Here is a 26,259-nt window from a genome sequence, read left to right as displayed (position 1 = left end):
AAATAATAACTGAGCTAAGTAATGGTATGTTTTGAGTCAGGGCTTATATTAACATGTAAGCTTAATATAAATCTGTAGTTTTTGAATCAGTAATTAATAAAAATCTGGCAAAACAATTATGTAATCTAATATATAGGGGCTGCGATGGCAAAGCTGTATTGTATAATATTAGACAAGAAAACCAAAACATTTCAAACAAGAGTGTCATCGCATATTGGTTGATATCATATTGTCTTTACAACTGCTTCTCAACCTGTATTATTATTGGTCAAACATTCTGCGTTTGACACCTGATTGGCTGTGGACCATGTCTATCATTAATCTAATCACGCCCCCACTGCCAGCGACTTCCGCTTCTGTGTCAACCCAAGACTACACCGTAAATTCCTGCTCATCTCCCTGGACCTGTCAAAGCATTTACCCGTCGCACACCGCCGAGGTAAGACGATAGACATTTTGCTGCTCTGTTATGGTCCCCTGTTGTATTTTCACAGCCGCAAATTTAGCTCTGCCTGTTGTGTAAAGGGAAGGTTGCTAGCTATGCTAGTTAGCCACCTTTTTTTTTTTTTTTAACGCGCCTGCTAGTTTTCATGCTAGCTGTCAAAAGGCTCCCTGACATCCTCTCAGAGTTGGAACTGTCAGCTTGGTATGTGTTGTGAAGAATAAACAGTATTATTTGATTAGCTTGCTCTCATTTAAAGTTGTCGCCGAGGAAATTAAGTTTTGATTTGGCAAGCTATATCAACTGGTAGACTGTATGCGCTGATGTTAGTAAGCAAACAGTTCACGGTAGCATATTTGGGATGGGTTCTCCTTGGCACTTACCTTGCAGTTATGTAGTGAATTGTTGCCAGCAAGGATTTCATTAACAACACACAGCTCGACCTTTAGTGGTACATTAATTTTTAACTATTGTGTGCCCTTGGGCTATTTAAGCGCATTTAGCAAGCAATACTAGTGAATAATCTGGTATGACAATAGTACAGGTACCAGGTAGTGACTGTTAGTTCAAATCTGTCTAAGGTGGAATATTAAGGAGACACCTAAAGCTAAAAGCGGAACTTAGATATGCGGGTCAGAATCAGAGTACTGTGTGAAACCCGTCAGATTTGTACAGGAACACCTGGATCACCAGCTGCACCACTGAACCTCGGCAAGGTGCATCTCATATTGCGTTTGATTGCCTCAGCAAACATAAGGAATGTTCCTCTGCCTGTTTGGCTTCTCACTGCCTCCATCTACATCTGACTCTCAGGACAGACCACACAAAGCTTTGTCTTTTAATGCTGGTGTACTGGAGGTCATTGACACCAAGGTTTGGACTGACACAGCAGGCTATTAATCTGCTCTGACTGACATCCCTCAGAAGCAGACATTTTTACTGCTGCATCAACTGGCCTCAAATGATGGTGTTACCAGAAAAAAATGCTTACACTATGATTGTGACTGTGTAGACATATACCATTATGCCATTGTTTATGTAGTATTTAGAAATGTTTTGACTACCACTTGGGAACATTGCATTACAGATAGATAAATTATTGATTCGTGTCGAAGGAACTGATATGGAGATACTGAGAGAACCCTTATCCCCATAATACAGTAAATGCTTCAAGTATGTAAAGTACTGCATTTTACTGAAGTTAAACTTTAGACTTTATATTTTGTCACATTTATGAAAATTATTGTACCTAAACAAATTATTATGTAAGCACTTGATTAACTGAAACATTATTGTTGGCAATTTATGAAAGCAATTTAACACTAATACTTTTTTTTGTTTACTTTGTTTGTTGTTATTGTTATATCTTGCAAGCAAAACAGTTAACTGATTAATTGAATAAAAGTGAAAAATATGTTAGAAGCAGACCTAGATAGTGTACATGAAAATGTGTAGGATGCAGTATTCTACTTAAAAAATACTTATTACTTTCTGAAAACGATTTTATATACAATATTTAAAACACATAATTTCAACAAAATTTAAATAATGGATTTAGTTTTTTCCAGTCCTAAAGAAATTAGTTACAATTCACATTTTTCTCTTTAAATGATAATTTAATATTATTAGGCGTCCACAGGATCTTGAAGGAAGACACCTGCTCATTTTATCGCTGCATTACATGAGAAATCAGTCCATTCCCTCTAGTATTACAGCTCCAGAGAGAATGGATTGCTCCATGTCATTTTGTTATTTGTCTTCCTCCCCAAGGTGCTTTAATTACCCCCTCAGTTAGTTGTTATGGTGATGGTCTCCTTTTGAAAGGGAGGCATCACACTGTACTATCCGACTGCCTTCCTTCCAGTAGCGTAGCAGAGACAGCTGTGTGTTGATGAGAGATTTCTATGTTTGTTGATTTAGTGGTTGCCTAATTAATTCTTTGAACACCTTAAAAGATATTTCAGTTCTGCAACATATATTTTGAATTTTGTGGTTAAGTTTAAGGGAACAGGAAGGAGATTTTGCAAGGCATGTCCTAAAAGCCAGGTTTCAACACAGCTGAGAGGCATGTCGCAGTAATGGCAGAACCAACACACACCAGAATTTCCTAGGCAACCATCCAGACAGAGAAACATGTATGTAGAATTTCTAAGTAGGTAGGTAAGAGTAGGTAGCCAATCCAGGGCTCTTCAGTGTAGCATTGAATATTGATTTAAGCTGTGCTTCTAACTTTTGGGCTGGTTTTCCTAAAATTTTCAGTAAGGAGCACCAGTGCTGCTAGAGGAAAAGTTAGTTTGGAGCCCTGCAATCAGAAGCCTGTCTGATGCACAACCATTTTTTTGCTCTTTGTGCAGAGTAATTTCGGACCCCAAATTAGATGCTGTCCCTCTTTTGTTTTTGTACATAAAACTATTAAAGGTTCATAGCATAGCACAACAAATGTTGGGAGATGCTGTGAATTTGTTTTCACTTGTCAGAGATTTATTTCTTCTGTGGCAGCAGAACATGTTACAGCAGCTTCAGAAACTCCTCCAGTTTAAACTGAACTAACCAAACACTAAAGGCTGATTAAAATCACTATACAGGGACTGCCAAAATTTGCTAGCCTAGAAGCCACCCAGCCTAACACTTTGTAAGAGACCGTAGTTACACTAATACTTACTCCATTTAAACAGAACATCTGTTATAATGAAGGGAAACATATTTGTACAAGACAATCCCTAAACCTAAGTTTCAGGGGAAAAAATTGCCTTATATTAAGGCCTATATGGATCCTTCAGGGGTGGGGGAAAAATGTATTCTTAGATGCAACGTGATGTGGATGTGGACGATTCTGAATCGATTCATAAATGTCAAAAATTGATTTTGTAAGTGTTAATTGATAACATAATTAGGCATGGGACAATATATGTTTTTATTGGCTATCGCGATAAAAAAAAAACACAATAAGTTGATCGTTGTGAATTTCCATCATCGGAATAATCATCAATATCCTCACGAGTGACTTACATAAACTTGTCCACGTACAGTCCTGTATTGATTCATACTGAATTGCCACAATGGGGAGCCTCCAAAATACTATGCCCGTCAGCATGGCTGAAGGCTTGGTAAATGGTAAATGGACTGTACTTATATAGACCACTCAAAGTGCTTCACACTACAGATCACATTCACCCCATTCACACACACATTCATACAACACTTGTTCTATACATTAGTGCTTTCTAACACATACGCACACATTCACACACCGATGACACATCGGAGGCAATTTGGAATCGAACCACCGCCCTACTGATTGGTGGGCGCTACCTCCTGAGCCACAGCTGCCCCATTGTATCCCCCACACAACAATGTTAAATTGGATATGTGGAAATGCTATGAATTCCAAAACAAAGGACTCAAGGTTAAAATTAACTAACGTTACTGTCAGTTATTTAACATAACAAGTGTTACTTGCAGTTACTTGTTACTAGATAACGCTTATGTTTATCTAAATGCTTGTTACGTTGTGATGCTGTTTTGGTCACTGGTGAATTAAGCTAGTGTTAGCCAGGTAACGCTAGCTATGTAGTTAAACAGCAAATAGCTCTGGTGTCTCAGACTGGAGCAGAGTTGTGTTAAAAAAATGTGTCCTGTGTATCTGTGATGCAGTGATGTTGTGGTGATTTCAGTGTGTTTTGGAGCCATTTGAAGAGTTAAAAGCATATTTTCCTGATTATCATGATAATATTGTTTATCGCAGTTATTTTGGCCAGAATAATCATGACATGAATTTCATATCGTCCCGTGCTTAAATGTAATGTCTGAATCATAATCAAATTGAATCCTGAGGTGCCTAGAGATTCCCACCTCTAGTATCCTTTCTCTTGCACTGTGGTCTACAGAATAAGAGAATAGCTGCAAGAAAGATTTTATTTTTACATTTTTAACTGGAATTTATTATAATTATATATAATTATATTTATTTATAATTTTTTACAGTTTACACCAAGAACAAATAAAGCGAGCACTAGGTGACAGTGGCAAAGAAAACCTTCCTTTTAATAGGCAGAAACCTTGAGCAGAACCAGACTCAGGGTGGGTGGCCATCTACCTCGACCAGTTGAACTCTAAGATATTAGTTTGTTTTCATTCTTTCTTCAATAAATATTAGGGTTGTGAAATTCTGGGAATTTTCAAACTTGGAAACTTTCCATGGGAATTAACGGCAATATATGTGAATAAACTGGAAAAACAGCGAACTTAAATGTAGTTGGAAAAAAAAACATCTGGCAGCATAATCTTGGTTAAAAAAAATTTAGGTGAATTTCTACCCTGCATTTATAAAATCCTGCACACTATAGCAGGATATTTGAGCCCACTGACTACATCTAGTTAATTCAGTTTTGATTATATTACTGAGATAAATATATTTGATCTGTGGTATTAAGTTTAACTAGCAAAAATAAATCAAAATGTGTATATGCAGTCGCTAGCTAGCTGGTAAATCAGATATGCTAACTATAAGCTAGCTAACACCATGTTTATGTGTTTACTTTATTCAGCATTCATCTTTCTTTGTTGTTCAATGAAAGAATCAAAGTTCTACTCACAAATAAATCAGAGTTGATTTTCATAATTTGTATTTGCACGTCTGCTTATGGCAAAACAAACATTTTTATATTCATGTTTGTATGTAATACAGTTTGTATAAATTACTCCAAATTTCTAGTTTCTAATTAAATTCTAATTTATGATTCAGTATTTCCAAAATTCCCCAGCTTAATTTCCCATGGAAAGTTTCTGTAAATTTGCCAGAAATTTTCCATGTGATTGGTCAGCTTGGTTTGCTTCTTGTTTTGTCTTGTCAGTGTTTACTGATCGTAAAGACAGTGTCAGCAAACACTAGTCAGTCAGCAAGCTGAAGAGGTGCTCGGTATTCTCCTTTTCAGTAACACTTGACTATGTGTTGTCATCTGGCAAAGTTGTACTGCTGCACAAACTGACTGAAAGAATGTAAACACAGTTTGTTTTAATACATACCTTTTATAATTAAAGTGTCATGTCCCGATGATGTACAGTCATTGACAGAAGTCTTGTCGCATAAGGACATAGTAACTTAAATGGCATATAACTGGTTAAAATGGCATATAACTTTATTTCTAATCATTCAATTGTTAAAATAAATGGTTAATTTTAATGCCAGGGGCTTTAACATTAATAACTGGGTGCAAAATGAAACTGTCAAAAATTTTTCTGATGTTCACAGCTTGGTAATGCCCATAAGTTGTTTTTGCAAGGACAGTCTTGTCTTGTAGACACCAGACCTTTATGTGAAGTGCAACCTGATTCAACCACAGACCAAAGTGCTGATCATCAAAAGCCTGAAGACCAAGTCTGCTGCTGAGGTGGCAGACATCTTCAATGTATCCAAACATCAAGTGAAGAGGATAAGAAAAATATTTGAAGAAACTGGTGACATTCATGACAAGCCCAGGTCAGGCAGACCCCGTAAGATAACTGTTCAAGAGGACCGTTTGTTGCTTTGGCAGTTCAGGGCCAGCCCTTTTTCAACTGGTCACCAGAAACCCCTGTATCTACAAGAACAGTTTGTTGAATTCTTTCATGCAGTGGTCTCCATGGCCGAATTAGTGCTCACAAACCAGCATTAAACAGAAGACAACAAAAAAATCTTGTTGCATTTGCCAAGGCCCACAGCTTGCAGAAAGAATGGACATTGGAAAAGTGGGAGAAGGTTGATTTTTCTGATGAATCATCCATTGAACTGCATTCCAATCTCTGCAAATATTGCAGAAGACCTCTTGGAACCCGCATGGACCCAAGATTCACAGAGAAAACAGTCACGTTTGGTGGAGGAAAAATCATGGTTTAGGTTTACATCCAGTATGGGGATGTGCGTGAGATCTGCAGAGTGGATAGCAACATCAACAGCCTGAAGCATCAAGAAATTCTAGCTGCCCATTACATTCCAAACCACAAGAGTGGGCAAATTCTTCAGCAGGATGGTGCTCCTTCTCATACTTCAGCCTCCACATCAAAGTTCCTGAAAGCAAAGAAGGTCAAGGTGCTCCAGGATTGGGCAGCCCAGTCACCAGACATGAACATTATTGAGCATGTCTGGGGTAAGATGGAGGAGGAGGCTTGGAAGATGAAACCAAAGAATCTTGATGAACTCTGGGAGTCCAGCAAGACTGCTTTCTTTGCCCTTCCAGATGACTTCATCAATAAGTTATTTGAGTCATTGCAGAGACGTATGCATGCAGTCCTCCAAGCTCATGGGAGTCATACACGATATTAATTCTTTTTCCCAAGGCCATGACTTTATGTTCTGATGTTATTGTAGCATGTTTGTGTATTCAAAATAAAATATAATTTCTACCGTACATTATTTTTGTATGCGACAAGACTTTTGTCCAAACAAAATCTGACCTTTCTGTCCTAATTAAATGATAAAACTCAAAGAATGATACAAGACTTTATTTTGGTATAATAAGTATAATCTAGAGGCCTTTGCCTTTCATATAAGCCATTTCTGATTCCAACTGATCAACAACAAGTCAAGTTATTATTTGTTGTTCCTACAACTTGGATAAGCAACAAGACTTTTGTCAGGGACTGTACAACTTACTAATTTAGTGTCAGGTGTCAGGTAAGATCCCAAAATAAATTAAAGCTGCAAGCAACGTTGATTGGGCCCTCGCAAACTTGTGCCCATCGGGGATGCTGGCAGGACGCCGATCGTGGCAGCCGTGCACCCTTTTGCGACCACTGGACACTGCACATGCCCTGACCCAGATCTAAATTGTCAACCTTACCTTGCCTTTCCATGTCTGGGCATGTGGGGATGGTGTCTCAGGGGATGTCAAGATCTGGGTCAGGGCATCAGTTAGCTCCTGGGCAGTCTGTGGCGGTTCTGGTAGTGCTCCTCCTGCTCATCCTTGCATAAAAGAGCAGGTACTGCTCCTGCTGCTGGGTTGATGCCCTTCTATGGCCTTATCCAGCTCCCCTCATGTAATGGCCAGTCTCCTGGTATCTCCTCTATGTTCTTGAGACTGTGCTGGGAGACACAGCAAATCATTGTGTGGATGTGCCATCCTGACTACCTGGGCTACCTGTGTAACCTGATTGGGCTGCAGGTACCACCTCATGCTGCCAGTAGTGACAAGGACACTAGCAGAACACAAAACACAAAACAAAAAGAATCAGTCAGTCAGTAGGCTACAGTAAGCAGCCCTCTTTTTCTACAAGTATAATCACATATTTTATTACTTTTTGTTTTCAATGAAATTGGGGGGATGGGGATGGAAATGCATAGGCCTGTCACCAACTGCTCTAAATCACCCCTCATCTCAGAAAAAGATGTATTCATATAATATACTGTAGACTGAATGAATGAATAAATGAATGAACAAATAGATAAATAAAATAATGGAGTCACTGGTCAAAATGCAGTGTAGCATTTAAAAGTTCATTTTTATGAAATAACCTAAATAAAAGTGATGACTGCAGGGATTAAATGAGGGACATGAATAGTGTCACCCCGTCTTTGTGCCGTTTATGCGGCCATGTTACTAGATTTGCTGCAAATTAGTGTAAAGGCAGGTAGGTCGGGGTTCGGAATGGCCACTGTGTTGTGGGTAGACGTGGTGTGCTCCATATCCCTTTGGGTTGTCCGCCGTTGATGGGCTACATTCCATTTTGAATTGCCCCCGGTCTGCCGCAGTCCAAAAACTACTGTCTCTGTTAGAAAATGGCATTTGATAGCTGTGACCGTAACATGAGAAATGGCTAATCAGATGTATATTTTCAAGAGTTTGGTGGCATGCTATTAAATAAGCAGATGTGCTTCTCTGATAAAAAGCACAGAAACGTAAGATTGAGAACAGCAATAGAATCTACAAACATACACTTAAACTTAAAAGATAGTAAACATAAAAGAAAAACCGTTTCCGTGCCACAGAGTCTCGAGTGACAGAAAAAAATATGTGGCGAGGATACAAAAGTTATTTCCACTTGAAATACATTAGTCTGAAAGTTGTGCTGAGAGGGATGAAAAAAAATGGAAGATTTGTGTTCCTGGGCATGAGTTAGGAGCATGTTAAATCAACATTCAATGCAACATATTTATATTTTATATTTTGTTGATAAATGCTTTAGTAATAAACAATTTACAGGAAAACCGATGTGTTGTTTTATTTTAGTATTAGTAGTATAAGTATTATAAAAATCTACATGGCCCTTTAATGTGGGAGAAAATAATCCACATTTTTGACACAGACAAAATCACTGGTTAAACAAGGCTCACAGTGAAGTGATTTGAACAGTGATTTGCTCATCTCCCTAAAGTCAAGGTGAAACCACTAACCAGCTGTAGGGATGACTAACATTAGGATTTTATCTTTATCCTTCCAGACCCCTATCATTCCAGCTAAGACCGTTACTGATTCTTTTTCACTATTAAATAACTGGGTTTTTTAATTTATCATTTTGTAAAAGAAATTCAGGACATGAGAAGATTTGAGTCATATATTAAACCCACTAAATACAGTTTGTAGAACTACAACAGTAAAATCAGTGAACTCAATATGTCACTGGATAGAAATCTAAAATGTTGAGGGGCTTGTTTGTCTTAGAGAGTAAAATTTACAGGAGTTTCCCAAATTTTAAGATTAGCAGCAAGCTTTCAGACAGCTTTCATTTTAGCTTTTTAGTTACAATTCACTATTAGCTTAACCAGTGTGCTGCGGTTCCTGTTAAAAATGATGAGGGAGACTGTGGAAAACGCTGAAAATAGTACTTTAGCTACTTCAGTTCAGCTGGTTCATCTCAGCTGCTCTGTGTGTGTGTGGCGCACGCAGAGAGGGTGCAGCCCAGCCCTGGATGGAGAGGTCAGAGAAGCCGCATGAACATAAATGATAAATGGGTCACCACAAATAAAGCAATGTTTTACAATGGACCCAACCCTAGAATAGGATTGGGGGCATATTTGCAAGTCGCACTGGTGCTCACTGTCTCCAAAAATGGTTGCAAAATGCAACTAATTGGTCACCAGTCTAGAGCCCTGCTCTTTCCTCTTGTCCTCAGACTTGACAAGCATGCTCTTAGCTCCTTGTAACTTTGATTTGTGATTTCTGACCTCATGTGAAATGGATCTTGATGTATTCCTCAACTTAGTTGTATAATACATGTAATTTCCTGTTGCCAATAGGTGGTGCTATGAGTATGGCTGAATGTTGGGCGCCACTCCCTCACGGGCACACCGTTCAATGAAACCCCAAAAAGCTTCACAATTTAACACCACAAAGGTCTTTAGAAGTCACATGCCAAGTTTGAAGTCAATCGGATCAAATTTCTAGGAGGAGTATGTTAAAGTACAACGTCTGTAAATGGCTAAATTTGGTGCCAAAATTGCATACTAAATTCAAAATGGCCGACTTCCTGTTGGATTTAGGGTATGGCTCCAAGAGGCTTTTTGGTACGTCTTGGGGTGTTACATGTGCTTGCTAAATTTTGTACACCTGCGTAAAACGGTATGCAGGGGCTGCTTCATTGAAAATTTGTAGGGGGTGCCCTTGAGCCCAAGACCTACATCAAAAATTTTCTGTGACTTATGACATAAATGGCAAGTTTTGAAAGCATCTGAGCATGACTGCCACCTGAAAAGTGCTGAAAGTAATTAGGGGACACTGGAGAGCTGCTATAGCACGCCCGTGGCCAATTGTCCAGCAGCAGACGGTTATAGATTTTTTAAAAATAGTATTATTAATAATAACATGAACTAGAAAATGCATTTCCTGTGGAAAATGCGTGTGAATGCTGAGAGCTGAATGGATCGCTGAAGCAATGCTTAAAATGGCTGAAATTATGGTTGAAATGCAGAAGAAAAAGTTAAATTTTTAAAGGCAGAAGTAATTGTTGAAGTTTAAAATGGCTGAAATCAGCAGAGAGAAAGGTCAGATGCAGAAGGTGAAAGTTAAAACCAATAGCTTAATCATTTGTTTGAATAGCAAAAGTGCAGACAAAGTTGAACATTTTAAAAAGCATAAACAGTTGAAGAAAGTTGAATAAGCATAAATGTAAAAAGGTTTAAATCTTTTGATAGTTGAATGGTTTCTGTAGCAGAGAGGATGCAGGAGTAGTTACAACTCAAGCAGGTGTGGAAGCAGAAAGGAAAAACAGCTGAATGCAGAATCAAAAGTTGGAAGTTAAAATGTAAAAGAGGTAGAAACAGTTGAAAGGTAAAATCAGCTGCTGAGGGTTTGACTCAAACAGTTAAAATAGAGAGAAAGAGGTATGAAGTGTTTCTGGGTGTGTTTTCTATCACTAACTGAAATTAACTGCCAAGTTACTCCTGATTAAAACTGCTCTAAAACCTATTTGAAGTGAAAACTCTTGAACTGTGTGTGAATCCATGTCTTCTATGTGCTGTGGAAACAGTTTGTAGCAGGATTTTGACAGAAAAGTAAGTCAAGAGTTTGATAAACAGCACAGACATCAGAGATCAGCTGATCACAGTCACCTGTTTGAGTCCAACTGCACTCACAGGTTGCCATAGCAATATCAAGGTCTCAGCCTCTACTGTGTCAGATTTTGCTCTGCGCACCTCTTGAACTCCTCCTAATAATTCAAAAACCGTAAGTCCTATTGATAAAATCTGGTGACTACCAGCACCAGGAGACTTTACTTATTTGTGTAGATAAAGTGAAAAATGACTACAGTATGGCAGTTTAAAAACTGGCCTGGTTTGGGTCATGTCTTTAGAGAGCTATATGGAGATGAATGGGGCAGTTGAGGGCTCCTCTTGGTGATTAGAGGCTGCTACCTCAAAAACCGTAAATCGTATGGTTTAGAGAGTCACACTGTGTGACAGGGCACAAAATTATCTACAATTTGAGGTATAAATGAGTGAAAGGTGTGGGCAGGAGAAGAGTTGAAGCACAAAAATTTGAGAAAAAGTTGAAGGGCTGAAAGCCAGAGTGGGTGATGTCACGCAGTTGCAGGACAACCAGGACAGCACAACACAGAAGCAAAAATCCAGCTGAACCAGATTTTCCCAGCTAAACCACTCACAATGTTTATTACGTGTATGTGTTTTAAATGCACTTAGGCAGGACTGTCATTGTAAGGAAGAGCACACTGAATATGAGATGCTGTGCAGGCTCCCTATCTATAAACCTGTACTAGCAGGTATCGCTGGCTCCAGCCCACAATGGCCCTAGGGTAGAAACTGTTTTTCAACTTGATGGTATTTGACCCAATGGTCCTGAAATGCCTCCCCGAGGATAACAGTTCGTGTCCTGGATGGGATGAGTCCCTGAGGATGCTGTGGACTCTCCTGAGGCAGTGTGTAAATGTCCTCAAGGGAGAGAAGAGGGCATACAATAATTTTTGAGCAGTACCGATGACCCTCTGGAGTTCTTTCTTTCCTGTTGCAGAGCAGCCTGCAAACCACAGCAAAATGCCATGGCTCAGGACAGCTTCTATGGAGTGGTGACAGAAGGACACCAACTTTTTCTTTGCCAGGTTGTTCTTCCTGAGAATTAGGAGAATTAGGCACAACAGAGAATTGACGCTTACTTTTTTCCCAGGGAGCACATGTGCTCCTACGTTGAAAATTTTAGGAGCGCATAAAGAACTTCAGGGGCACAATGCAATGTATTAAATAATGTGTTTTCCTTAATAAAGGGATATGAAAATGATTTAATTCAATTAAATACAAAAAGTACACTAAGTTTTTAATTGTATTTATTTAATAATTATGCAATTATTTATACTTATGATATAACGGGTATATCATTGCGTGCTGGGGTGGACTAGAAGGCGCATAGTTTCCCAGCATGCTTTGCGGGTTGGTGTCCTGGGCTGTAAATTACTGTAGAAAATTAAGAAATGTGTTAGAAAGGTTGTGCATGGTTTGTTTAGTTAGACATCTGTGTTCTTTTTATTTTATGTTTAGTTTATTGTTCTATTGTCATGTACAGGTCACAATGAAATATCATTACCAGTAATGAAATTCTTGGACTCAGAGCCCCCTCAAAAATTGCACATTAAACGAACAAATATTGCACACAAGAAAAAAACTGTATTGCACACAAAATAACACTAGATAAAATCTTAAAGTAAAATTTGAATATAGAATTAAAAATTTAAATAAAAGCGAAGAGATAGAGAATATATATAATAAATACATAATTATCAAGAATGTTGAGAATAAAGTGCAGGAGGGTTGGATATACATATCCATGTACGTGTATAGAAGTACAAGAGTGGTGAGTTCAGCAGTTCATTAGCCTGTTGGCTTGCGGGTAGAAACTGTCCCTGAATCTGCTGGTGTGGGTCTGGATACTCCTGTACCGCCTGCCAGATGGCAAGAGCGTGAGTGTGAGCAAGAGTAAATGGCTGGGGTCAGAGAGGATGCGCTAGGCCTTCCTCCTACAGCGCTGACTGTAGGTCCTGAATGGCTGGCAGTTCAGACCTGGTCACATGTTGTGCAGATCGGACCACCCTCTGTAGAACTTTGCATTCCAGAGCGTTACAACTGCTGTACCAAGTCGTGATACAGCCAGACAGAATACTCTCAATGGTGCATCGGTAGAAGCTGGTGAGTATTCTAGAGTCCATGCCGAACCTCCTCAGCCGCCGTAGAAAAAAGAGCCACTGTCTCGCAGCTTTCGTGATCACATCTACATGATGTGACCAGCTCACATCCTTGCTGATGTTGACCCCCAGGAATCTGAAGCAGCTGACTCTCGCCCTCTACTCCTTCAATGTGAATGAGGTGTGCCCTGCACCCTGCAGTCTCCTGTAGTCCATGATGAGCTCCTTGGGTCTTGCTGACATTGAGCAGCAGGTTGTTGTCCCGGGCTCTCACCTCTGCTCTGTAGGCAGACTCGTCTCCATCTGATATGCAGCCGATGATGGTGGTGTCGACTGCAAATTTGATGATGGTGTTGGAGCTGTATGTGGCTGTACAGTCGTGGGTAAACAGGGAGTACAGCAAGGGGCTGAGCTCACATCCCTGGGGGCACCGGTGCTGAGCATCAGAGTGGTTGAGGTGACACTGCCGATCCGAACCACCTGTGGTCTGCCCGACAGGAAGTCCAGAATCCAGTTGGACAAGGAGGCACTGATGCGCAGATCCCGGAGCTTTATGACAAGCCTGGATGGAATTATGGTGTTGAAAGCAGAGCTGTAGTCGATAAACATCCGCATGTATGTGTTCTTCTGATCCAGGTGGGAGAGGGTGGAGTGCAGAGCAAGTGCTGTTGCATCGTCTGTGGATCTGTTTGGCCTGTAGGAAAACTGGAATGGGTCAAGTGTATGTTACCGGTGCCAAACCTAGGGGAAGTCTGAACCAGTAGCAAGGGTTACACAGGCTAGGTAACACTGTGTAACCTGTGGAAAATAAACAGCTGTGGATCAATGGAAGAGGACAAAAGTTAGTCTTTCTCCTGCTGGGGCTGGTTTATTGCTGAGCTGCCTGTAACACATCACACTCTATGAAACATTGCACTTCCAGTTAAGGAATACGTTAGACTCTTCAGTTAAAGTCCATATTCAAAACATGACACATTTTTGACCAAGTTTCATCGGTTCATCTTACTGACAATGAATGACATTAGACATTCTTCTCTCACTGAAATAAATGTAAATAAAACAAATGCATATGCATAAATGTACATGTTGCCCACTTGAAATGCACAGAAACAAGTAGCGATGCACAAGTGTATGCGCTGCTCCCACAAAATGCAAGCAAATGTACATAAAACAAAAGATAAAATGTAAATAAATGCGCATAAATAAAGAATTTCTATGCACAATTTAGCACAAGATCCAAAATAATGCACCCAATGTACAACATAAGGTTAGATGAACTCATTTTCTGCCTATCACGCCTGTTCACAGACATGCATGAACATATACACATACACTTGAACAGCGGTCACAAAATGGCGTGAGGTATATGTGAGGAGAAATGGAGGCTGAATAGTGCCTTTTACCAAGCCGTTCATAGACTACTGGCAAACTAAAACTCTTAGAAACCTTCTCAACACGTTAGTTCTGCCAAATACTGAAAGCTGATACAATTGTACAAGTGTACAAAATACACTTACAGAAACTTTAGAGTTACTAATTAGTGTAAGCAGAAACTGGCAAAATTACCGGGACTCACCAAGCTCATTAACCCGTATGCATGTCTTAAACACATCTTAAACACGTTTCAAAATCATCTTACACGCTTCACAACATTTTATCTTACACGTACATGCAATACTTGACCAAATAAGTAAATTTTGCATTACCCGTGGATCAATGGAAGAGGACAAAAGTTAGTCTTTCTCCTGCTGGCGCTGGTTTATTGCAGAGCTGCCTCCCCAATAGACCCACTGCTGCACCACAACACCATCTACTGGCGACATAGTGTAACTGCTTTAAGGCAAAGACACTGACATATGTCAAATCACTGTTAAAGTAGTTCAGTTATTTAACAAAAAATTAGAGAGGTGTCTGTTAAATGGACCTACTACATGTAGCAGGCATGTGAGCTTTAACTATACGCTCAAAGCACTTCATGACGATGGCGGTGAGTGTGACGATAGTCATTAAAGCAGCTCACATTAGGTTTCTTTGGCACAGGGATGATGGTGGTCCTCTGAAGCATGTGGGGACTACAGACATGAGCAGGGAAAGGTGGAAGATTTAAGATGGCAGTGCGCATAGATGCAGCGGCTCTTTCAAACTGTCTTACTGTGATAGAATGCACTTTTTGCAGTTTTTAAATTAAATTTTGCTATGTCACTTTCGAGATGCTGAACAGAATCTTCTTGTTATTGACGATGACAACAAAGAACTGAATTGAAATGAGGAAGTCTGCGAAGACATCTGCCAGTTCGTGTGCGCAAGCCTTGAGAGCACGACCTGGGATGTTGTCCAGTCCAGTCCTTCGTACTCAGTGTAGTCGTTCACGTTATTGTCGGTGGCAGTTCAGAAAACTTCCTAGTCACCATTGCGGAAGCAGTGACACTGAAGGTATCACTGGCTGCTCGCGCTTCAGCCTCTGCCTATAGGCTGGTAGCAGCAGGACTGAGGAGTGATCTGATTTCCCGAAGAATGGTTGGGGGGTGGGCTTTGTAGGGCCATGCGAATGGGGTGTAAACATGGTCCTGGGTGTTATGGCTACGTGTTGTAAAGTCTATGTGCTGGTGATACTTTGGCAGAGCTTTCTTCAAGTTGGCTTTGTTGGAAGTCACCAGCCACGATGAAAGCAGCCTCCAGGTGTAACGCTTCCTGCGGGGCGATAGCATCGTACAGTTCGTCCAGCGCCTGCGTGGTGTTGGCATGGAGGAGAGATATAAACAGCAGTACAGAACACAGCTGTAAACTCTCTGGGCAGATAAAAAGGTCTGCATTTGATCATGAGGTGTTCAAGATCAGGACAGCACCCCGACGAAACTGTTTGTGCATCCACACACCACCACTTGTTAGCCATTATGCACACACCACCTCCCCAGCGCTTCCCTTGACTCCTTTGTATTTATATGTATTATATATTTTGCACACATCAAAGTTTAGTGGCAAATGTGAGTGAAATACTCGCACTGTTGAGCCCTGCTACCATTGCCTTGGCAGGGCGGCCTGCCCCGTCAATGGGAGCCCTGCCCTCCCAAGAACGGCAAAGGAAAAAATGTAAGGATTAAGATTAAGATTGTTAGCTCTGATAACAGGTTGTAGTCAAGTAGCATATAGTGTGTTAAATGAATTATGTGCAGAAGACTCCAACCAGAAAAGCAGTGGAGCAGAATCGGTTGAATGTGGTAACTGTGATGTCCTCTGGTTGGGCGCTGTACTGCGTGACTTGTACTGCCATATTTCCGTACTGTATTCTTGTGGGATTTTCACTCCCGTCCCATCAAACATAATCCCGCCCCCTCCCAATTCCCACTCCAATTAGAAAAAAAAATCATGTCCCGTCCCAATTCCAGAAGAATCACTCCTTTCCCATCCCGTTCCCATGTTTTGTGTTTTGGGTACAGTCTCTCAGTTCTCTAAGGCCCTGAATCCTGAATCCCTGAATCCTCCAACCCTATTATTGCAGGGTTACCGACTTTGGGTACCTGGCTGGAGTGAGTTTTTGATGCCATGGGCTTAATCACACATAATGCACACTAAATCAATTCACCATCGTGTTTTAAAAAAGTATGCAGGCTAACACTTGTTGGGAGCAGGACTTTAGGTCTAATATTTAAGGATATAGCCTGACTATGCCACCCCGGGACTTCTGCCTAGGTAATTACTCACAATTTCACAATGTTAGACATACACTGACCCAATAAAGGACACAAAGTTCCATTCACACACTGTACGGTCTATGAGGAAGAGATATAGATATTTAATTAGCTAATTGAATACAAGTGTAGACATTGACTTAACATATTAAATACAAATCATAACAAATTACAAGCCCTCATTCTTATTCCTGCTTCCTTTGTCTCTGTGTTCCTCTGAAAATCTGATCGCTAATGCCAGGCCCTCGTCTCTCTCTCTTTTGCCTCCTTAAAGTATCTCAATAAACTCGTCATTTGGAATAGCAAAGTCTATTAAGTCATTCTTGAAAACATTCGTAGTCGCTAGAAAAACCAAATACCATTGCAGCACATTACTTTCATTCTTCTCTCTGCTGTGTACTTAACGTTAGCTAGCTAACCTAAGCTAGCAAGCTGTTTACATAGCTTAAGTAACTTTAAGCTTACTCTGTACCTTAAAGAGTATTTATTCATACAAATATCATAAAATGTTCAAATCGCGATTGCGCTTCAATTTCGATAAATTGTTCAGTCCTAGTTGTTAGGCTAGGTCATGTTTTGAAACACAAGCTACCAACTAACCCTTTAGAAGCAGGCAGTAGTTTGGGAAAGATGTCTTTGTATCCTCAGACTAGATTTTTATTTTTTACTTGAAAAATTGAATTGTCATTTCCTCCAGTCTGGATTTACAAATGCACTGCTTTGTCCTGTGGCTGGATATCCTTTGTCAATAAGCAGTAAAATCCCTTTTTAAATTAGTATAAGAGCTTGTGACATAGACATGCAGGGTTTTTATCTATATTTTATTTGTCTACAAAGCACTGAAAAAGACTGAAAAGAAACACAAAAAAATTTAAAGCTGAATATTGAATTAGGTGTTGGAACAATTTAATACCAGCTCGTCATCCATTCTGTGCACCTTATCAGTCATGGAAGCTGAGGACAAAGTTCATTTGTGTGCTAAAGGCGTTACCTACTGTATCTCTTGTAAAGGTAAAAACCCTACTGTGTAGGCAGAGGGAGAGGAAGGAAGAGTGAGCATTGCTTCCCCTCAGATTCAGCAATTCACTTTCAGAAATGAGTAGCTGTATAAAATTAGTTGTGTCTTTTTGGATTTAATCACCCTACAGGTATGTAAAGATATGTACCGCTTATCACCATAGAAAATAGTTTATTATCACTCAGTATTTTCCCAGGACTGCACTGCTCTATTACTGTGTGTTGCTCACAAAGCAGCAGCCTTTTGTTAAGGACTAAAACCATTTTCAGTAGACGAGCAGATGATGATCAACAATGTTGTTTAATGAGCAGTTAGTCCACGTTGCTTTTCCTTGGAAAATGGTAAATGGACTGCACTTATATAGCACTTTTCTAGTCACTTTGTGAATACAGAGAGAATCTTCTGATGATTGGTTTTGACTAGTGGTAGAAAAACATAAGGTGCCAGAAGACAATAAAACTGTTGAAGAAGGAATATAGACTCTAAAGATGGTCAGTAACACTTTTTACCTGACATCTGTTGCTATCTTAGATTTGCAAAAATATGCAAAAATGTAACTATGTAAAGCATTTTACTGCCTAGAATAAAAACAGCAGAAGCTATGATGAAGAGAGACTATTGAAAATTAATCTCTAATTTTGCATTGAGGTGGTAATTAAAAGTGTAATTAGACAGAAAAAGATCTATATAGGCTAAACTGACTGCTCAATGCATCAGCTATAAAGAAAGCAAATTTCCAAAATAAAATATTGTGTTCTACAGCTGGATATAATAGTCTGAAAATAAGTTTAAAACCCTGAGAATTGACTTCATTTGAATCATTTTTTAAAATGCCAAACATTGACAACTTTCTTTGATAGACATTTAAGACATGGTCAATAACAACATCAATAGAAATGTTGGATACAAGTAGGAGTTATTGGCTATCAAAAATTACTAAAAATGTTAAAATTAAAAATAGAAATAATAAGTAACTAATTATTGCATAAATTGATAGGATTTATTTATTTACATTAAATCCACCTCGGGGCACCAGATAGCCAAATAGTTAAATTAGTCTCATAAAATATACTAATTATCAATTTGGAACCTTAATTAATAATGAATTGTAGTAATTAAGCTACAATCAAATTACCATATCAATACTTAGTAGAAGTTGAAGGATTTGGAGTTCTGCAGTGAGAGGTTGGCAATACTCACTTTTGTACACCATTAAAAAAGACCAGCAAAATATTCAGTGTTCAAAAGTATTTGAACAAATACCAAATGAAATGACAAAACACAAACTCTAACCTAATCTACCAACACTATGTACGTGTGTGAAACAATGCCAAGATGGCTGACTTAAGATACTTTAGTTCCTTGGTCTTAAGCCACATGGCTTAAAATAAAGAAACTAACAAAGATAGCGGAATCAAAGATGGTCTCCAGGACCGACCGCATGTCATGTGGGGGAGGTTAACAATGAAGCATTCCTTTATCTGAGGCAAAGTCAGAAGGTGTCTGATAAAGGGGGAGGTTAGCAAGTTGCATGCAAGTCAGTGAAATGTACCTACATGCGTGAACATGGTAATAACCACTTATCTGACTATAAACACACAGAACAACAGCACTCAAATGATACGTTTAATTTAATCTGATTAAATTAAACGCTTAGCCAAGCTGCAAGATGCAAGGTAATGTAAACTACGCCCAATTACATTACCAAGTCCAAGGGAAAAAAAAGAAGATGGCTTTGGTGTTCTGCTCATAAAGTCCTGTTGTTGTTATTAAGTTCCAGTAAATAGCAGTTGTCAGGGCTATGTAGTTTCAGTGTCGTTGAAGAGATCAGTTCCTTTGTTCTCCTTGCAGAGTTAGCTGGTTGATGCTAACTCTGTGCTATGGTTCCTTTTGTTGGTGAACCCAGCTGGCAGACCTTGTGTCATACCTGCTGGTGCTTGATCTTAAATACTTTGGTAGGCTCTCGTGTCGCTACCAAAGTTCAGTCCAGTGCAGGCCTGTGCTTCAGGAAGGCCTTATGGAGGTCAGATAACTGAACTGAGAAAAGCTGAGCTCAACTCCTTGAGTGAGGAGTTGGCTGAGAAGAGAAGACTGCTTTCTTTGGGAGTTCTGAGAAGACTGAATACTGAGACTGAAGACTCTCTCTCTCTGAGTGAGAGAGAGAGAGAGAGTAAGAGAGCTTGAGGTCAAGAGAAGTGTGCTTCTTTTGTATGGCCAGGTGACATTGCAGATTTTGGTCATGCAGTGACTAGTTGCAGCTGGAGTTGGAGATTTCACACTTAGGTGTGAAAAGGTGAGGTACGCTGGGAGACTGAGTTCAATGGCTCTCCTTTGTCAGAAAAACAGTAGCCAGTTGGTCTTGTCCTTCATTTTGAATGGGCTGAGCCCCAACATGAGTAATTCCTCCTATGTTGAAAAGCCAATGATAATGAGAACAGTGCCGCACCGACCTAATAATGTGGCTGGAACAGAGTAAGAAGCTCATCAGGTTAGGTTGACACACACAGCACAGAGTGCAGGAGTAGCACAGGTGTAGCACAGACTGCGGCTGACTGCTCCTGACTTGATGGTCAAACGTGAACTGCCGTTGACTGCTGAGAAACGACTGCAGTCAAGTCAGACACACTTCCCGCAGCATGACTGAGAGACAGCGTTGGACTTTTAGCAATTCATCAAATATATCAATGTCATTGAGGAAAACCTGCACAGCTGTTCTGTTATGTAGAAATATGACTGTTCCCCTCAATGTGTCAGACAAAAATATGATTTATAAGAGCTTTACTTCTCCAATAACAAACTCCTAAACTAAACTGATGAACAGCTTCTATCTGGAAATTATAACTATAGTGTTGATGAACAGATGTAAAACACAAGCTGTCAGGAAGAGGAGATCAAGTGACTGAAATCAACTTTGGAAGAGATAACCACAGCAGATAACTGATCTGAAGTGCTTAGAATAAAAACATACTACACGTCATGATGTCAGTGAAGGTTTGAGCCAATCAGGACAAAGTGCTGTCGTCACAGAGGTGACTCCAAGTCGGTGCAGCCGGAGAAAAGCAACTGCTGAAAATGAGCAAAAAACTGCAGGCACCTTACTCCAGTGAGGTTTTAAATACATGTGACATGGTGACGTTGTACAGTGCCGGCATAAGACAAAATTTCTAACAAGCATGCATTGTTTTAAACCCAGCATGCATCACGTCAAGTCAGCGCTGCGTATTGCTGCATGAAGTTTGGTATTTGTCCCAGTAGAATACAAATACAAATCTGACCTGAATGTTAGCTAGTTCACCCTACCATTTGCTCTCTTTGTCTCCTTTCTTTCTTTCTCTCCCTTTTGGCCCAACTGGGTATTTTGCAAATTTAAAATGTTGCAGCAGCGTCTATAACTGTCCCACGGTGGGCTGCTATAAAATATGCAGTACTGTGCAAAAGTTTTGGGTAGCAAAGGTAAGGTGAAGTCAAAAATAATTCCACGATTGATTTTTATTTATCTTGTAACCTCATGCAAAGTGCAATAAACAGAAAAAACCTAAATCTGATCAATATTTCCTATGACCCCCTTCCACTACCCCCTTTGCCTTTAAAACAGCTCCAGTTCTCCTCATGGAGTGGATTTGTTCCACCATCTTTGAGAAGTTGTCTCAGTTCTTCTGTGGATTCAGGCTGTTTCAGTGCCAAGACCATCTTAAGTAAACATTTGGCACAGTACTGTGTTTGTGTTTCGCTTTAGCTGGGTCCATTCTCATGACTAGCATACAGCTCTCACCTGACACCAAAGTGGAGAGAATTGGAGTGATTCACACTGCCTGCCTCACGCTGTGGCTCTGCCCTCTGTTTTCATCAAGTATCTAACTCCACAGTTAGTTTTGTGGTTTGGTCATTTTAAGACAAGATCTGGTTGTAAAGTTTACAGACTGTTGCTCTGTTGCTACTGCAGTGCTCTATATGTGAACTGTGAGGCAACTGAAAGAACTTTGACAATTCGTCCATTGACTTTCTGTGAGTTGAATCAGGGTCTTCCTGACTGATGCGTTAAATAGTCGACATTTAGGGGGCTACCCTAAAATTGACCTTATATATCTCACTTAGGAGTAAAAAAGGAACATTTAAATTTGACAGAAATAGTGATTTGATTTGTATCGTGATATATATCAATATTGAGTAATATGAAAAACTTGTTGCACACAAGAGCTGAGCCCATGTGTAACTTAAGATAAAGTACTGTGTTGTTAAGGAGCAAACCCCAGCTAGTACTAAACTTTTGCTCAAATGATAACTCCGTATGCAAGTCAAGATTTGTTGTATTTGCCATGTGGGCCGTGTCTGTGATAAAATGTTTCAAGCCCATTTGGGTTCCTTGTAATGTCAGGCATGCTGGTGACAATGGGGAGAGAAACAAATGGATAAATTATATGTCATCATAGAAATTATGGTTTAAGTTTTTAAAGCTAATTAAACCACTTGCACTTGCTCATTTGCTGTAACACAACACATTTTTCAAGTGTTTGTTGCCCAATAGTAATTTGGTTGAGATTCAGACTGATGGTTCATTATGGTGATTGGTTTTGTAAAGAAATAGATATAACTATGTTGAATTTTAACTTGTTACTTTGGGATTTGAAGAATCAGAAGTGAATCGGGGTCATGAGTTTAAAAGTATGAAGAGCCAATGTACTAAACAGAAGACCCAGAATGCCTTTGACAGTGATGTCCCGATTATGTAACTACTGGACTAGAAAACTCTCTGTTTGCATTCAGTGGGCCATGATAGACAAGCTTGTTGCTCAGTCAGACTAAGTAGTTTTTTTTAGCTGGTAGCCTAGATGGCTTGGAAAGAGCACTACTGCCTATGGAGGGCCAGTATCAAGAGCACTGCAGTAGTTTAGGTGTCTGTTATGAAGACATACACAGCATGTTGTTTTCTTATAAGGGATTCTCACTTCAGCAGTGTTGCACGTTAAACTATAGAATGTTTTTGTCAACAAATTAAAATTAGTTGAGAATTTATGATCAGAATGTAAAATAACACTCAGGCTTATGACTAGAAGTTGTAGCTAAGTCCAAGTCTAATTTCTTTTTAGCTCAGATATACAGTATCATTGCTCAAATGTGAATTAATGAATAATAGAATGTTTTTCCATTATGTAACTTCCGCAGACTTCATTCTCAAAAGGAGAAGACTTTCTGACGTTGTGTGAAAAATAACAGTGTGGGTGGTCTTAAGTGCTGAAGTTGAAGGCAACTGGACTTCTTTTAGGTTTCTTGAAGACGTTTCACCTCTCATCCGAAAGGCTTCTTCAGTTCTGAAAAATCTTATTGAATATCGTAACCGCGAATTACCTCAAAATATTTTAAGGCTATATGTCCACCCTTACACCCAGACGAGACTGATGTTTTCTGCAGGTCTTAGTCTAGAGTTAGATTTATTTTTAATCCCGACTTTGCCTGTTATAAACACTTTGGTGAAAACATCATTCTTCATTAATTTTCTTTAAGGTAGAGGAAATTACAACTCATGATGTACATGCTTTATTTTTTCTACAGGTCACTAATTTACTTCACTCAACAAAGCCAGTCAGCTCTCTATTAACTAGGCAGCTGAGTTGCCCTGACTGATATTCCCCTGGTGCCATTCTTCTGCGGTCACACTGTCCAACATAACCAGCATCAGATTGTGTGGGACATTCCCTGGACATTGACCAAATCTTGTGCTGCTGCCATCTTGACACTCCAGAGGGACTTTGATCAACAGGTCTCCTCTCCATAGGAACTGTGAGGGGCCGCCATTAAAAGGAACATGTGCTAGAAGTTGAACATCTTTCCTTAAACGTCTGGTTGGCTTTGACTGTAGAAGATGAGCAATGAGGATGAGTTCTTCGATGCCGTCACAGGTGGGTGCTCAGTGGGAGAGTGTGTGTGTTTGTGTTCTGGAAATTGCAGTTTTGTTAATTTTTATGACAGATTTTTCTATGCAATTCATGTCAGAGATGATTATTTTCACTATGTGTTATTCCTGTCAGTAATTTGGACTATAAAACTAGAAAACAGTGCAACATGTCCATGACAGCCAAGCCCAACCAAACCTAAGAGCTTTAAAATGAATGTCAGCAGATTCTGTTTTATCTGAGTGTATCCGGTCCAAAATATAAAAGATATTAAAAATTACTGTAAAGCAGCAGAAGCTGGAATGAAGAAACCTTAATCAGAATAGTTTACAATTCAACTCATTATTGCCATTCTAAAATCAGCAATGCTGTTTGTAGACGAAATAGCCCACATGATGCCAGGTACCCAGTTCTTGGAGTTCTCTGGATTTTAATACAACTGTTGATGTTGGTGTCTACCTAAATATTTATTTTATAGCTTCTGTCCATAAGGAGAATTCTTGACAGATTTGTGAAATGTAATTTTATTGGGTATTAGGGCTGTCACCTTTTAATCCAAAATTTGAGCATTTGTTCCAATTTGGGTGAAAAGTTCTGATTTGAACTGCAACAAACTGTTAGAAGTAGTTGGAATAAAATTGCAGGTTATTTCAAATTTGTTCAGTCTTGATTTTTTTGAAAAAGTGACAGCCCTATTGAATGGTGATGTTTATGAGGATCTTATTCTCTCATCAGGAGTGCGTGGCACTGTTCCAAATCAGATGGCCTGTTTTGCCATCATATTGAGAGAGTGGAATGGGAGTTAAACGAATTCCCCCCGTCTTTTGCTTTATTTATGATTTTATTTTATGTGGTATCAGATTTCTGGAGGGATTAGATAAATAGTCTTCCATGTCAACACCTGTGTGGTGTCATGCAGCTAATATTACAGTTGAGAAATAAGAGCATATAAAGAAGTTAGTTTGGTGATGTGATGAACATTTTACTGTAACAGAAACCCTGCAGTTACCAGCCTCAGTCCATTTAAAAGGTTGTGTATACAGGGCACAGCAAAGCAGGGTGGGGCTGTCACAACAATAATTAGCAACATTATTGTTGTTCCTTTACAGTCAGTTGTGTCCTTGTGTGATATTGATGCTGATATGCAGTCATTGTTGTGTTACTATAATTATGTCTTTTGCTGGCTGTTGTGTCCATGTAAATATGAATAAATGAGTCAAAGTGTGTGTGTGTGTGTGTGTGTGTATGTCCTTGTGTGTCTGTCCACCTATCTCTGTGTTATTGTTATGAACGTCTTACTAATCAGATACAGACCATGACAAATGTTATATTCATTAGTAGACGTGCACAGGGTTAGCTGTGATCATCATCAAGTGGCATCCAACTTGCCTGAGCAACCTTTCTCATCACTATCAGTTTGACAGTTTCACTAATAACAATCGCCAATCCTCCAAAACAGTTAGGTGGGATGAAGTAAAATCAAATCAAATGTTATACTAGTAAGCTATACTTGTAGCAATAGATATTGATGAGTGTAACAGAAATATCTTTTATGACTCACCCGATATGGTAAGAACACATACCTGGTACCCTTTGACGTCATACTGACAGCTGAGAATGTGTTTGCTGAATGATAATGAGCCATTTAGTCTATTTTAAGCTGCTGTTAAGGCCCCACCTTGAGTTCACCAAAGCCCCACCCTGCAGCACTAAGTGCTCACTTGCCACTTTCTCACTACCACCCATTTGTAGGTATACAGTGTATTTTATTTTTTATATTAACCGCATTTTATTCCAGCTGTTGCAAATATTTAAACGAGATACCATGGTTTATTTGGTTGCACCATGATCATTTTCATGCATTTTACCATTATTCAACCCAGAATCATAACCATAAATTTAAAAGTTAATTGAGTTTTTAAAGACACCTGCTGCTGTGTCAGTGAAGAGGTTGGTTAGTGTATACAGTTTCAGGCAATCAATAAAATTTGCTAGTCAAACCCAGGCAAGAAGATCCTGATGCAAAATGGTATGCAAATTTATAACATTGTCTATGACTGTCACATGTCACAAACAGAACACTAATATTTGACCCAAAAACAACCGCCAGCAAAATCATAGAGCCCCTTATATCTCTTTCATTAGAGTACTAGTTTTTAACATTACTCCCTTCATCTCTTAGCTGTTCAACACACTGACAAATAAACAGGTATTACTGCACAGATCATTGGCTGTTGTGAGATCTAATGGAACTATAACCTGATATCACATTTTGTTTCCCATAGGCCTCGATTCAGACGAGTCGTATGAAGGGGTGTCAGAGGCCAGTTTCAAAGATGCACTGGTGTTTGACAGCAGCAGTCAAAAGAACAATGGATCAGTGCCTCAGGAGAATGGCATCAAGAAACACAGGTACTTCTGCATTCCTGCTCCACATTCCATTTGCAGTGTGTGTACTTCTATGTTTGTAACTGCATTATGTCTTGTGGGCAGGGCCACAACTTTTACTGGCAAGGATTCAATGCCATTTCATTAATAGCTCTGTATTTGATCTTGTTTTTAGAAAGTCACATAACTGAAATGCACGCTGCCATTTTACCATGAAAAATAACATGGTTG

The 26,259-nt window shown here is 39.5% G+C and overlaps 1 protein-coding gene across 3 annotated transcripts in view; it reads left to right on the top strand.

Moving 5' to 3' along the window:
- The first annotated feature begins 335 nt into the window (after positions 1-335).
- The window catches only part of LOC108900464 (oxysterol-binding protein-related protein 2), a 49,708-nt gene continuing 23,784 nt past the window's right edge, over positions 336-26,259 (top strand). For 2 of the 3 annotated variants that reach the window (XM_018701516.2, XM_018701514.2), the window contains exons 1-3: positions 336-439; positions 23,300-23,646; positions 25,926-26,052. In XM_018701516.2, coding sequence (XP_018557032.1) covers positions 23,610-23,646; positions 25,926-26,052 — 164 coding nt within the window. In that variant the 5' untranslated portion in view covers positions 336-439; positions 23,300-23,609. The remainder of the gene's footprint in view (positions 440-23,299; positions 23,647-25,925; positions 26,053-26,259) is intronic. The other variant, XM_018701515.2, reaches the window with a different exon arrangement.

Source organism: Lates calcarifer, linkage group LG6, assembly GCF_001640805.2.
Source record: "Lates calcarifer isolate ASB-BC8 linkage group LG6, TLL_Latcal_v3, whole genome shotgun sequence".
In the NCBI taxonomy this organism is placed as follows: Eukaryota; Metazoa; Chordata; class Actinopteri; family Centropomidae; genus Lates; species Lates calcarifer.
Note: the sequence above shows the minus strand (reverse complement) of the source record. Positions and strands in the feature narration are given on the sequence as shown.